The following is a 13,992-nucleotide window of genomic DNA, read 5'->3' as shown; positions in this document are numbered from 1 at the left end:
CCTTTGTTATCGATTGTGCCGATATACTGCGCATGCTTCTGTGCTCGCCTCGCCGTACTTTCATTCATCGTTTCACGAATAGTTTTCACACTCTAAACAGAAAAGAAACTGTTTCATTTGGGCCAAAGTTAAACGGTAAAGAAACACAAACCTTCGCGTGACGCAGCTGCGCGTGTAGTACTAAACTTTCAAAACGCTTGCACATCGAATCGCGCATGCTACTGTTGGCAATACTGCCAACACGCAGGTTACCACACTAACGCCGCTGAACGCCACGCTGTCACACGACGGTAGAAAACAAGCGGTCCTAACCTCTACACCTTCATCTGTCAATAACCGTCAAAGCATAGTTAATTATCGTTTGGTAAGTCCTTTTACGATATTTTACGAAAGTCTATCCATCGTTTGAAAAGCATATATATTTACTCGTCTACATACGCGCCATGTTACCGGTATAAGCGGTATAAATAAGCTTTTATACAAAGGCAAAGAGCCTCATCGTCCAGTTCTTTATTTATATGTAGTACATTGCTACACGGTGAATATGTACGATATACATGTACACCGTTATTGAATAAACAACAATAACCTGTGTTAAGCTGATGATCTTACGTATCGCGTTTTGAATTCGTACGCGTATAACTATTTATATCAAATGTTTACTTACTTGTTCGAGCACTAGACAAGCACTTTCATCAAAAACAAAGACTTTGCTGCAGTATTTTAAAGTTTGCTGAAATCGAATACTGTTGAATCGAAATGAACGAAAACACGACGAACAATCTATCGTTCGATACAATTCGTTATCGAAACTTGTTACAAGTACGTCGAGCTCGAGACGTGTTCGTCGCTTCTGTGGAAAACTCGTAGCGGTGAACTGTTGATAGTAAATAATAAATAAGGATGAAATTCGTCAAGGTGGAAAGTTAGTATTCTTCTATCGCACGACACTGTAGCTAACAAAAAGTGAAGGAGGAGTTAGAAAGGTAATAAGAAGATAGACAGTTTCATTATTCAATGGGGAAAAATTGTTCACCTAAATATATTGAGAGACCAAGCACACATCGAAATTGTTTTCGTAGTATGTATGTAGTTCCACTTGTTGATCGGATGCACGCGGCCTTTCCACATTACCCGATCAACTCTGCTTTATCTATGCTAATTGTTTTAAATTTTCCACATTACGTGCAAACCTAGATGATTTTTCAATAACAACGAACGAGCTTGAAAATTAGTTCGAGCCACGGTACTGGCGGGACTCAAACTCGAACGCCATATTGCGTCACGTGACCGCGCGATCAGGGCGCATGCGTGTCCTCGCTCCCGCCCCGCAACACAATTTTCAAATTCGTTTCGATAGTTGTGTACAGGTAAATGGAAACACAAGTTAATTGAAAGATGAAAGAATCGTTTCGAAAGATCGCGTGTGCATCCCACCTAATTATGTATCATACTGCAATCGAATAGCGAACAATAAGGGTATTGTATCTTACGTCTACGTACGAGTGCAACATACACGTATCGAAGCCGAATTAATAAGCAATCTGGAACGCATTTCGAGCAACAAGTAAAACTGGTATAACAATTGTACTAAGTAAGTTGAATCTCGAATGACTTCTATCCACCCCATGGAGAGAAACCGCTGTCGCTTCTTTTGCCGTGCCAGGGTAGAAACGACACTGCCTTGGTATGTTCGCGTTGAGCTTTTCTATTTGCCAGTAATCTGCACATTTGCGCGAACCTGCAATATTGAATATTGATTTTACATTCTAGCTATGCTTTATCTACAGTCGTGGACAAATATTTATGGATACCTTTTAAAAATTCATCTAGCATTGCAATTGGGTGGTATAGTAATAAAAATTAAAAGATCGCGTTTTTCATCCTTTTTACCTCAGCATACAATGAAAATTTAATCCTCTTAGTGTTAAATGACGATACACCGCTGTTTTTTAACGCAATTTTAATTTTTTCTGCATTATTAGTAATTTACAGACGGTCACGGAAATATTCGCATACTTTTTAACATGCAATAAGCTTTAAAATGTTTTGTATTTCTCGAAAAGTTAGGAGGTCTAGTCTACTAAATAATCACTAACAAAATTGTAAAAACTAAAATTGCTGTAAGTGATAAAAAGGTTTTAAAACTCATACTTTTTAACTTTTTTATTTGAGAGAATAATTCAATTTCGAATATTGCATTTTGTAGGTCAGGGTAATGTACATGCATACCGACATTAAAGACACCAAAAATTCCAATTTAGTACGACTTTTGACGGAAAAGTGATTTAAAAAGCTTTTACATATTTTCTAACAAACCAGTCCTTCTAACATCTTAAAACAGTTTAATATTCTGGTTTGAGAGAATTTTAAATAGTTATTAATTTCTAAACGGTGCCCACATATATTTATCCACGACACTATCTCGATTATTAATTACGAACCAGTTGCCGATATTCTCGGTCGGAATTCGGTAAGCAATATTGTTACGTTTTCCATCCGATCCATCGTCGAAGGCAGCCATCTCGATCTCGCCTCTTATGGCGTTCTGTCCGACTTGTAGTCTCCCCTTGTCTTCCTTTGGAAAACCATCTAAAACAAATCGAACTATAATAATCATTCGATCGAAACACAGGGAACCGTTCCACAAAATCCCGAATAATTTACCGACCTGTCACGATGCCAAGTATATGGTGAACGTGTGACAAATTTTCTTGATAGTCTCGACCACCATCCTCGTTCGATTCTCGATCGTTCTCGCTCTGATCTCTCTTTCCACCCCAACTATCGAAAGCTCCCTTCGATCTCTTCCCAGCCCAAATATGGAACGGAGTTTGCCTCCAGTTATCCGCTACCCTCTTCACGTTGTCAGCGTCGGCGGACAGATCACCGTTGTAGTTAGGATCGTTCGTAAATTGATCGGGTTCGGTGCGATCGGCAATCCGATTGGATTCGGAATACATATCTCGTCCACGTTTACCGTTCCAACCACCGAACTCTCCCCGTTTACCGTTCCATTCACCGAACTCCCCGCGTTTACCGTTCCATTCACCGAACTCCCCTCGTTTACCGTTCCATTCACCGAACTCCCCGCGTTTACCGTTCCATTCACCGAACTCTCCGCGTTTACCGAACCAGTTATTGAACGGCAGCCTTCCGCGTTTTCCGCCCCAACTGTTGAATGGCACCCGAATCGGCCGACGTATGCCCTGAGCTTGACCGTTCGAATTTATCCTCCTGTCTCCCCACCAGAACGCCCATGGATCCTTCTTTTCTTGCGAAGAGCCCTGGAACTTTGTTCATAGACACTTTTCTTTGACAGATTGTTGGGTAGATGTGCCAGTCACTGTGGGTCCATCAACCACCGTGCCATTTTTTCCCTGACAAGCAGAGGCGCCTAGGATTTATGCTTACTTTTGGATGAGATTTAGTAAAGTAGAGCTTGTAAAATATTTTTGAATAAGCCGTAATTGTTTCTTTTATTTATTTCTTACCGGTGTCGCGAGAGGGTGGTAGAATTATTAGAGGGTGGAGAAGAGTGGCAGGTTCGAGCCGTCTTTCTTAAATCCTCGTGCACTAATCGAACGCGTTTTTCTTATTTTATTAGCGCGATTTTATTTTATTCATAACTTTAACGTTTGCCATTAAAACCGGATATCACTGTATCGAGACTTGTGTATCGAGACACTGTGTAGAGACCCTATATCACTGTATCAAATTTCGTCAAGGAGTGAGCGTTAATCCCAGGGACACTTCTATGCAAGGGTGAATATTTTATAGATTTACAGTTTATAGCGAAGGCATTAGTGTTTGTTGCCGAAAGCATTATATGCTTATATGAATTGCCCTAAATTTATTTTAAAAACATTTCGGTTGACGGAAGTGGTTATCTTTATAATTTAAGCTTCTTAATAATAAGAAGCTTTAAAATACAATCTAAATGTTTCGAAAAATAGAAATAAAGTCAAAGAAACTACAGTATCTAACAAAACTTGCGAACGATTAGTTGATAATGATTCAAACGATTACAGCAACTGACACATCTATTCGATCGAGTGGAAGATCTTTCGATCCAACAGGATAGCCAACCTTTTCGTTTGCATCGAGCAGAGATTCCGTAGGTTCTTGGCCCCTCTTGACGACGATTTTTAAATAATCGGCCAACTTAACATTGGACTCGTCTAAAACGAAAACTCTTGTAACGCACAGCTTCCTCTCGATTATTGAAGAACGCGACTCCGATTCTTACCTTTTATAACCCCGCCAGGCTCGACCTCCTTTTGGTCAGTCCTCGTCGCGAACGAATCGCCGTTCAAGCCGTTCGTCGTTGGTCCAAACTTATCAGTCTCGTTCTCGAGTCTGTCGTCGCGTTCGCTCGGCGAGTGCGCCATGCTCGAGAAATTCTCGATTTCCATGGTGCCGAGGACTACGCGCGCCAAAAGCCAGACGATCGGTAGAAAGGTCCGCATCGTGCTAATTAAAATCGTTCGAATTGTTGTTATTTGAACCGCGTAACAAGCAAACACGAAAGTCATTTTCTTCGATGAAGGTACAATTGCGTACATTTTTGCGTGCGTAAGCGCGTCGGTGTGTGCGTCTACGTCCGCGTGCATCGCGAAAGGTCGAATTTCACTTTAATATAGAAATTCCCGGGTTTTATTATTAAATTCGACGAATGAAAAAGCCCGAATTCGACCATATATATGATCATGATAAAGCTGTAAAATAATATGGCGCGCCCGCCTTTGTTCCTGTTAGTGGTGAAAGTTCGTTTGGCAGACGAACTAACAATAAACGGATCGAGGGAGAGGAAATTAATTCGCTCGGGCTTGGGAGCAGAGACGGTAATGCCATGAAAATTCTTTATTACGAAAACAGCGTAAGCAGGCTGTAATCTTCTTTACGGAAAACAATCTGGTAATGACGCGTTCCCATTAAAGTCGCGACAATTGCAGAAGTGTACCAATGACGTACGTGCATATGTACAATCGAGTGTCGGTGCAATGCGTGCAAGTAGGCGCGCTCACGCGTATCAATCGCGATCCTATTTTATTTCGGAATATTTCGTTCTCGTTCTGTCGTTCTTCATTCAACGTTCGCGATTGCAAAAAGCATGAGAAGCGAGGGAGAGAGGACGGCGACGCGTCCCTTTCTTCTCGCATTATTCTCTCGTTCCCGTGTTTCCTTTTGCTCATCGATCGACGCTTTTACAATGATAATCGATAGATGACATTTCTGCGAGGGAGGAAGGGAAGTGCACTTTCGTCAGCGTGCGTGTTCAAATTTAGTTAGCGAACGCTTTCAAACCTGTCAACGGAGTACTTATTTCTGTTCACAAACTATTTGCATCCAATACTTTTATCACGCATTAGAGACGCCGCGCGAGCATTTTCCCTCTCGTTTTCCTTTATCATTCCGCCAGCTTTCTTTTCTCGGAATTTCATTCGCAACGCGTTGTTTTTAGTCTCGCACCGTTTTAATTCGAATCGCGAAAATTATACACGGCTCTACGGTCTCGCTGAAAATCAATAAATTTGTCGGCCACGATCCTTTCTTTAGTTGCGAGAGACGTTCGAAATTTACTGAAATCCTGGATAACGATGAAAATATGTAAGCAGCGCGATCGAAATCATTAATTTCCGTAAGATTAACAAAAATAAATTTTATTCGTTTTGTAATTGTTGTACGAAACTGCCGAATTTTTTTATAAGAATTTAAAGTTACCGTACATGCAGATAGTATAGATTGCAAAACGAACGCGTCGAATATTTTTCTTCAAAGATGAATCTATGCGCGTATGCTTACGAACGTGTATGCGTATGCGTTGTCTTTCGTTTGTGTGTCTCTACTTACTCGTATTCACTTTCGAATCTCCTTTCGATACCGAAATCTATCGAGACAGTTCCCCCTGGACGCAGCAAGCGCAGCCGATCTTCCTGGCTCGTCGTTGCCGAAGAGATGTTCGGTATAGTGTGACGCGCGCGGAGTATGATACCTGGGGCCACGAGCCCCACCGAAATAAGGTGTACAATGGACGGTAACGATACGCGTCGCTCTTCTTATATCCGCCACGTGGTTCTCTCCGGCGCACTCTCCGCTGGCCAGAAAAAATCAACCCCTGCTTTTCATCCCCTCTTCTTCTCTTCCCCTATTGTTCTTCACGGTTGCAAGCATACACACCGCCTCTTCCCTTCCTCGGTTTTCACATCCTTCCATCCAAATTAAACATCAAACTGATCGGAACATACAGACTCCTCGCATTCGTTCTTAATCGAACCTAATCACGATCTAACCACGACTATTAACCCTTTGCACTCGAAGCCATTTTAAGCCTAGATCTAAAATAGCTATTTTAACCAGCTGCATTCCCATTTTATATAACTTAGTACAATTTATGAATATGAAATTGAGTCTAGTGAATCGTAAAATTGTTACGCTTTTAACAATCTTTTTTAAATAGTAGGATCTTTAATACTGTCAAAATTATTTTGATATATTACGATTTTTATTGGCGCCTCAGAGGCGCCACTCGAGTGCCAAGGGTTAATTCGACGCGTGAAACGCGAACGAAATCGAACCTTCGACGTTCCGCACGTAGGAGGAACGAAACATTTTCATAGTCGCAAAGCGGGGGAATCGAATATGCTGCAGAAATGGGGGTCGCATATGTGCGTAAAGGTTAAAAATGCGTTACTCCGCGTCATGATATATAGCGGCGCGTCGTCGTCGTAAATTTTCATTCCGCGTTACGTAATTTTTTCAGTTTGCTCGATCCTGCGGCGAGCCAGCGAGTATTTAGGCGAAGCGATCGCGGCATTTCCATCCAACGATCCATTCGACAACGATCCGTCGAATCATCGATCCACGGAAATGTCTACAGAATTTTCCTCGATGACGGCCGAGGTTTTCTTGAAATTTAAGTATATACTTCGCACTCGAAATTACGAGCAGAACAGAAGTTCGTGCAATTCTTTCCAGTCGGTAGATTTGTCCGCTCGAAATCCGACGTTTCCATGGACCGTTTCACATTCTTATTGTTAATTCGCATCCGTTGACGCTGGTACGGTAGCATACAGGCCAGAGTGGGCGACAAATTAATCGACGATTGAAACGCTAACCGGTAACCGTTAATCGCGATTAACACCTTGCACTAGGATTCTTTTCGCGTTGCGTTTATCAGCACTTTAATATCTTTAATAAAAGGACCAGACAACTTTTGTTCCTTTTATTGTCTTTATGTGCTTCTCTTTCTAAGCTTTGATAACGGAAGAATTTATTTTTATTTCGATATAGCGGAAATCAGTGATATTAATATTTATTAGAGCTTGCATGAAATCTGTATCACGAGTCTGACTCTTTATTACAGTGCAAGGGGTTATCAAATTTCTTTCAATTATTAATCGCGATTAACGATTAAAATAGGAGCCCCGCAAACGCGATAGAGACCATTCTCAACGGAATTACATCGATATATTCTTCCAATTCCACTAAAAAAAATCAACGTTTATTGTCTCCTTAAATCGACAATCGACACGTAAGCGTTACTCTTAGGTACGATAAATAACTTGTCTCGCTCATGGTTTATCAATTACTTACAAAATTATCGGCTCGTCTTACACTCTGTAACCTAGTGAGCTTAGTTAATTCGCCAGCTAGATTAGACCGATTCCGTTGATCCAACGGCAAGCGCCGCGCTCGTCCTCTTACCTCTGCCCGCGTAGAAGAGATCCGAATCGGTCAACAGTTGATCCAGCACCGATTTTCGACTGCTCGATGACTTCGTCCTTCTTCTCGTAATAGCTCGTTCAAAGTGGTCGGCTTCCCTCGGTCTCGAATCGGATTCCGAAGTTTCTGCAAATCGGTTCGGAGCGTGATCGTTGTCGCCGTAGCCATAGTTCCACCGCAAACGGTGGTCCATGCCAGACTTTATCCGCTCCTCGGCGAGCTTGTCGAAGTTCAATCGATGTTTCGACTTCTTGCCTCTCGAGATGAAGTAAGGCTGTTCGAACAGCTCCTGGAGACCCAAGTGTTTGTTCCTTTGGCCGAGAATCCGACTGTTCTTCTCCTTCGCGGCGACCGAGTTCGCGATGTTCAGATCGCGTCTCGGCCGCGGTCCCGATCGCGATACCAATCTCGTTCGATAATCGCGTTTTCTCCTGACCCTGTCGGCTTCTTTCGAATCGTCGACTATCGCGAGAACACCGTCTTCTTTACCGTCGCCCTTCGTCCTCCACCAGCGAATCCGTTTACCGCGCGACAGGACGTAAGGATCTACGAACTGCAAGCTAAGCGGCAATTTGTTCGTGTAGTCGTTCTTTATTTCGATCCAAGTCGGCTCGTCGACGTACATCGGATTCTCGACCTTCCAGCCTTGCTCCCGGAAGTAGGCGCAGATCTCCGAGTTGTAGGTCGACAGTTGATCCTTCTTCTCGAACAGGTCCCGTACGTTCACCGACGCGATCGTGGCCGGGCTCGTAGCGCATCGATGATAGCCCGGCTTGTCCGGGCTCAGTCGGTTCGAAGAGTCGTGCTGCGATATTTCTCCGTCCCCTCTCGTACGCCTGAATCGTAAAGTTTCCTTGCTGTCGACAAATTCGATTCACTTGTTCATTGGTTAGTTGAGGTCGATACGATTACCTGGACGCGGTGAGCAACGATTCGTCTTCGTCGAGGCCCGCGTTGTCTCGCGGTTCTTGTTCACCGGTGCCCAGGTACGACAACGCCGCTCGACGAATGTCCGACACCTGTGTGGTTCATACTTAACGTTAATAACATCTCGGAGAATTTGGTGCATTTCTTACACTATTTAAATGCTCTACGGTTGCGAAAGAAACGGAGGCTAGAGAAAAGCGCCGAGCTAAAACGAGACTCGAGGGAGAGAAGCATCCGCCGCCGTTCGCGTTAACGTTTCTCCCTTCGATCGGTGACTAAAACTTCCGTCGTGTCGTTATCCCAACTTTCAATGACTCTGTTAGGCTGTTAGGATATACGCAGAAATTTTCTGCAGGCTAAACTAAACGGAGAGACGATCGGGATCTCGCGAACATACCACGTCGTTGTCACCGTACGCTGCCGACGACAACAAGACCGTGGCGAATAGTAACTCCTTCATTCCTGGAAACTCGAACATGTGCGCCGCGAGAATAATCGGCGGAGTAACAAACGGGGAAATGATAATCGGTGGACTAACGATCGTTGCTCGATAAAGCGGCGTCGAATCGCGACCGTACACCTGTTGCGGCGCGGCCGGACGAAGCAAAGGCGGAGAGTGCACACGGTGCGCGATGCACACCTGTTGTTCGCGAGGCGACTCGCGGGTAACAAATGGATACCGCGGGTTCGTTCCTTCAGTATTTATGGTGTTCCCCGTGGTATCCGGCGGCCGACCTACGTCGCGGTCCAAAGATTGGGAGGATTGCACGGGGAATTCGCGGGCGCGGTAAAACCCACCTCAATCTATGTTGCTGTTCAACGCAAACACACCGTCGGCTTGGTTTTTGTTCTTTCTTCTGGTCGCTCGTTCCTTCTTCCTTGCTTCTTTTGCTTCCATGTCGCGTGGGAAAGTTCACGTCATGTGGGAAATGCGTTAGGCGCTCCTCGACTGTGACTTTTTCTCGCAAATAGTTACGCACCGGGCTTCTGATACTTTCCGCTCCATTCCGGCGCGATGCTGCGGTGCAATGCTCGAGCTCTACTACTGTCGATCTTCGAGATTCGAAATTTACGCGATAGATCGTAACATCGAAAGATTTATTTCACGTGGATCACTTTAAGTTAATTTAGGATTTGAAAATTGTATAACCGGAGCAACGAGAACAGCAAATATACATACATAGTACACAATAATACACACAAATAACCTCAGGAACACCTCATTTTCAGGTGACACCCTGTATAGTACTAACTCGTTTTATTTTTATTCAAACATATTCCTCGGAGCTTACAACAAATGCCCGGGAATAATTACAATTTCACCGCTTTTTTCGGGCGCTGAATTTAAAGTAGAATAAATAAATAAATAAATAGTATAATAATAAAAACAATATAATAACAGAGTAGGCAGTGAATAATAAATAACATAAGATAAGGTTATACTCCGCACTGCGTATTCGTTTTAAAAAGTTTTTCAAATTATCGTCATACGATATTATCGATGTACAATAAAGGATTCTCGATGTTTGACAGTGTCACTGTAACATTGGAACATTTCTACGATATTCAAAATTATTCAATTGGGTGTAATTTCAACGACGGAATTTTCCGGAGCAACTTCCGTTCCGCTTGAGCGCGGCGCGTTGTTTTAGCAAAGGTAACGGGGTGCGAAAGAACGCTTTGATGCTTACTTAGCATGATCGCGTTACTACATCTTGGAAATGGGCGCCCAGTTCAGCGTTGTCTGTCTAAATCGTCGGGACACGAAGGGTGACGTTTTTAGACGAACCTCGTTTGTTATACTCGGCTTTTCTTTCAGGCTGCCGGTTCGTTCATCCTTCACCGAAGAAGCCGTCTTCGAGGAGCATCGTTCAAAATGGTACGACAATCGACGAACAATCAACATCAAATCGCGCGAAATCTACGATTAAAAAAGTCTACAAAAAAGTATTTTTACGTTGATAGAAATTTAGGTTTCTGGGCGACGGGGATTGTCCCGATTGGCTACTGGCAGAAATTAACACGTTGTCGCGTATGGTACGTAATTGAAATTTGCTTTGGTTGCAATAATAACTAGATCGCAGATTTGATTTATTTACAACGAAAATGAGTAGTTGAAATATAACATTTTTAAGAAGAATTCTTCGAAAATGGATGTAAGAAGAATTTAATGACATTATTACACAGTCTTCGAGATAACAGAATTCTTAGACGAAAGAATGTATTGTTATTTCATTTCTGTTTCTTGCAAACGATGTAGAACATTTTTATTTCGCAACGATAACTTGTTACAAGATTTGGAATCTCTGTGCAAGATAAAAATTGTCTGTATCAAAGAAATGGAAACCAAGCAAAAGCTTTGCTCTTCATCTTTTAATAATTTTAATAAGTGCAAGCTAATAATAATATAATAAGCTAAATTGATCATTTCTTTTAATCTTTCTACTGGTTAAAATTATATCTACTCAGCTTTTAACATGAATAAAATCCGCGGATTATTTATAATAGATTTGTTTCTAGCTCGAGCCCTAAATGACTTTTTCATAGCAAACTCGTTTCGTTCGCAGACGTCCATCAAAATCAGGATATTGGGCCAGGCAGTTGCAAAATACCTTACGGAAGGCGAATTGGACGTAAGTATAATAGAAATCTTCCGTTAAATCAATAAACTCGTCCAGCTAATTCGCAGTGATTCGCACGATTTAACCCCTTGCCAATTCATTTTCTTTACAACTCTTTACTACAATTAGAATTTTTTTTATCGTACTAATTTTTTAGAAGAAAAAGGAATTTTATATTTATTGTGTTCTTGCATCTAGTTGAATGTTTAAATATTGGTGACAAGAGTATAAAATTTGAATCTTACTTAAAGGAACGGATGAATATTCATAACTAACCCGTCATAATAACCCGTCAAAGTACGGCAAGGGGTTAATTGTCGTTCCCTTTATCTCGTTTGCCCGCGCGAAAACACGTGTTCTGTTTTTCGCGGCGAATCGCGTTAGACGCTCCTCCATCCGTTTCTTTGCGTTCGCCGCGAAAAATACAAAATTGAATTCTAAAAGGAGTCTGCGTAAGGACGGTGTGATACGCCCTCGCGAAAGCTTTCCGCGACACGTAACCTAACGTGATATATTAAAGCGAAGCTTCGGATAAATTTACACGATGGCGAGAGATGCGAGGGCGGCGAGGGCTGCGAGAAATATCCCGTAAAATCCATGGTTCCTGTCTTTCAGGAAGACAAGATAAAAAAGCTGACCCAAGACGCGAAAATTGGTGAGTACAAATGATATTTCGCGGTTAGCGTTTTCCAGCCGTGTGTGCCCGCTCTTCTGATACGTCTCGTCTATTTTGGCCACGAAGAATCGAGCGACGCTAAAGCCATGATAGCTGCCCTCGAATTGATATTCGTTTCGTCTGCGCGATACGGCGTTTCCGCTGCCGATTTGAGCAGCGAACTGCAACAGCTCGGTCTGCCCCGCGAACACAGCGCTGCGATTGCTCGACTGCATACGGATAACAGCCCTCGAATCACGGATGCGCTCTCGTCGCAGTCTCTGAGAGGTCAGTCTTGTCTACTCCATTCGATATACAATTTCCTATCATTGAGTGCCCGAAAGTAATGTCATTTTATTTTAGATAACTGTTACGCAATGTTTGCACTAATTATATTTATTCACAGTTAATGCGTTTATTTATAGTTCCCTTAAGAACTTGTCTACGTTAGACATTTGATACTTTTCTAATTTTGAAAGGCAGTTAATTTGAAAATAATTAATAATTATTAGTTAATTTGAAAGGCAATTAATAGCAGTCGTACTAGTGCCACAGGTGTTATTCATTTTGCTTTACAGAGTGTCCTAGGTAACTGTAACCAAGATTTGTCTGTTGACAGTCCAACAAAAGAGTATTACAAACGAAAGTTAATCAGTTTTTAGCAAGTTACAAAGGAACACTCGTGCTCTTTTAATTACAGAATAGTCTCGTTGAAACCAATCGTCACTTTTTACAATTGTAAATTGCAATCGTATATCCATTACACAATTTAAATGCAGATTAAAGTTCTCATTTCGCGTGCTCGTTAACTATTTCTTTATATAATGATTCTCTGTCCAGTGTCGTTTTGCTGCTCCAAGAAACATTTTCCCTTGATTCGTGTACCATTTCCATATACACATTATTATTATTATCTATTTACGAGCTGATATAGATTATTAAATCATTCAAATAAAATACACATAAATCTAAAAGATTAAAAAATACTATTTTATAATGTATAATGTGGTATTATTAATAAAATGGCTTAGGATACTTCCGAAAAAATAAAATAGTTTACTCGATTCATTTGCAGTGGTGCATCTTTGAGAATCCAATAAATATTTCTAATAAAAATTATGCGACAGTGAACATCTTCTGGTGGTTACTAAGAACATTTAATCTGTATGCAATAAACGTAATATTCACCCTTACCAGTTGATAAAATGGCATTACTTATGGCTACCCTAATGCTTCATTACTAGCATTTTCCAATTCATTTCGTTCCTCTCTACCTCGTTCGTTGATAACTCGTTCTCTTCTCATAAATAATACATAAGTCGAGCGTACTTACTTTTTCCCTGGTGATTCGGATTCATTTCGATAAATTTGTTATCCGTCGCATTTCCATGCATCAATCGATCGTCGAATCTCATCCGATTAAATATCCACGACACCAAGATAATTTCGATATTCCGCATTATTCTACCTGTTGCTAATAGAATATTATTTCCGGCGACGTATTCGAGTTGCAATAAAAAGCAATTGTTTCATTGGATTTTGTATTTTCGCAGTGAGTCGGTTGTCGTCGATTCAGGTGCTGCCTTGCGCAAACGCGTCGCCGTTCTCCACGCTGTCCCTCAAATTAAACAAATTGGGCGGTAACGGAGAGGATTCTGTGGTTAATATCTCGCAGCAGGACGTGCAAGTTCTACTCACTGGTAAGGATAGTAGGAGAAATTTGAATTTAATACGAGACTGTTGCAGTCTATTAATTATAACTATTGCTAATTAATTCGAATTAAGTTACTAAAATAATATATCTGTTTTCATTTTCCAGAACTGCGACGAGCGAAAGCGTTGATGGAAAACCTCTGAGCAACGTATATCTATAGCTCTCCATCATGTATTATATATTCTAAAGTAATCGAAAGTAATGTATTGCCCCGATTAAAGCAATGACAACAATCATGACACACGAATGCCGTAATATGTCGTACATCCTTTACTCTTCGCGTAGCATTAGCTAGACTAAATTTCAATTGACCAAAAGAAAAGGTTTCCCCGGGTAGCACGAGTTTTATG

General features: G+C 41.7%; 4 protein-coding genes across 6 annotated transcripts in view; 1 reads left to right on the top strand and 3 right to left on the bottom strand.

Annotated features, from left to right (window-relative positions):
- LOC144469889 (putative sodium/potassium/calcium exchanger CG1090) overlaps positions 1 to 249 on the bottom strand; it is a 36,351-nt gene extending 36,102 nt beyond the window's left edge. The window contains exons 1-2 of one of the 2 annotated variants that reach the window (XM_078180601.1): positions 152 to 249; positions 2 to 92 (exon numbers count right to left, since the gene is read on the bottom strand). The gene's annotated coding sequence lies outside the window, so the exon portion shown is untranslated. The other variant, XM_078180599.1, reaches the window with a different exon arrangement.
- LOC144469893 (COMM domain-containing protein 4) lies at positions 233 to 13,992 on the top strand. Its single transcript, XM_078180607.1, has 8 exons — positions 233 to 364; positions 10,472 to 10,531; positions 10,618 to 10,689; positions 11,220 to 11,285; positions 11,889 to 11,928; positions 12,016 to 12,216; positions 13,482 to 13,628; positions 13,748 to 13,992. Exons 2-8 carry the CDS (start codon positions 10,529 to 10,531, stop codon positions 13,783 to 13,785), a joined length of 567 nt encoding a protein of 188 aa, XP_078036733.1. The 5' UTR covers positions 233 to 364; positions 10,472 to 10,528; the 3' UTR covers positions 13,786 to 13,992.
- On the bottom strand, positions 1,057 to 6,017 carry LOC144470037 (uncharacterized). Of its 2 annotated transcripts, none has more exons than XM_078180816.1 (6): positions 5,854 to 6,017; positions 4,250 to 4,473; positions 4,090 to 4,181; positions 2,672 to 3,293; positions 2,445 to 2,592; positions 1,057 to 1,741 (listed from the first exon to the last, which is right to left on the bottom strand). In XM_078180816.1, exons 2-6 carry the CDS (start codon positions 4,467 to 4,469, stop codon positions 1,618 to 1,620), a joined length of 1,206 nt encoding a protein of 401 aa, XP_078036942.1. In that variant the 5' UTR covers positions 4,470 to 4,473; positions 5,854 to 6,017; the 3' UTR covers positions 1,057 to 1,617. The 2 variants fall into 2 exon arrangements, with proteins under 2 accessions (XP_078036942.1, XP_078036943.1); XM_078180817.1 differs by having other exon boundaries at positions 2,672 to 3,287.
- LOC144470529 (uncharacterized) lies at positions 7,658 to 9,130 on the bottom strand. Its single transcript, XM_078181803.1, has 3 exons — positions 9,050 to 9,130; positions 8,638 to 8,744; positions 7,658 to 8,561 (listed from the first exon to the last, which is right to left on the bottom strand). The coding sequence occupies exons 1-3, from the start codon at positions 9,128 to 9,130 to the stop codon at positions 7,658 to 7,660; spliced, it is 1,092 nt and encodes a 363-aa protein (XP_078037929.1).

This window comes from Augochlora pura, chromosome 5 (assembly GCF_028453695.1).
Source record: "Augochlora pura isolate Apur16 chromosome 5, APUR_v2.2.1, whole genome shotgun sequence".
In the NCBI taxonomy this organism is placed as follows: domain Eukaryota; kingdom Metazoa; phylum Arthropoda; class Insecta; order Hymenoptera; family Halictidae; genus Augochlora; species Augochlora pura.
Note: the sequence above shows the minus strand (reverse complement) of the source record. Positions and strands in the feature narration are given on the sequence as shown.

Coding starts and splice junctions, on each gene's coding strand:
- LOC144470037 (XM_078180816.1), bottom strand. CDS start 4,469: ATGCGGACCTTTCTACCGATCGTCTGGCTTTTGGCGCGCGTAGTCCTC. Junction 3,294..4,089: donor TGCTCGATGCAAACGAAAAG/GTTGGCTATCCT, acceptor CTATGAACAAAG/TTCCAGGGCTCTTCGCAAGA. Junction 1,742..2,444: donor ACCGAGAATATCGGCAACTG/GTTCGTAATTAA, acceptor TCAATATTGCAG/GTTCGCGCAAATGTGCAGAT.
- LOC144470529 (XM_078181803.1), bottom strand. CDS start 9,130: ATGTTCGAGTTTCCAGGAATGAAGGAGTTACTATTCGCCACGGTCTTG. Junction 8,745..9,049: donor CGTACGGTGACAACGACGTG/GTATGTTCGCGA, acceptor TGAACCACACAG/GTGTCGGACATTCGTCGAGC. Junction 8,562..8,637: donor TCGTTGCTCACCGCGTCCAG/GTAATCGTATCG, acceptor TTTACGATTCAG/GCGTACGAGAGGGGACGGAG.
- LOC144469893 (XM_078180607.1), top strand. Junction 10,690..11,219: donor TTAACACGTTGTCGCGTATG/GTACGTAATTGA, acceptor TTTCGTTCGCAG/ACGTCCATCAAAATCAGGAT. Junction 11,286..11,888: donor TTACGGAAGGCGAATTGGAC/GTAAGTATAATA, acceptor CCTGTCTTTCAG/GAAGACAAGATAAAAAAGCT.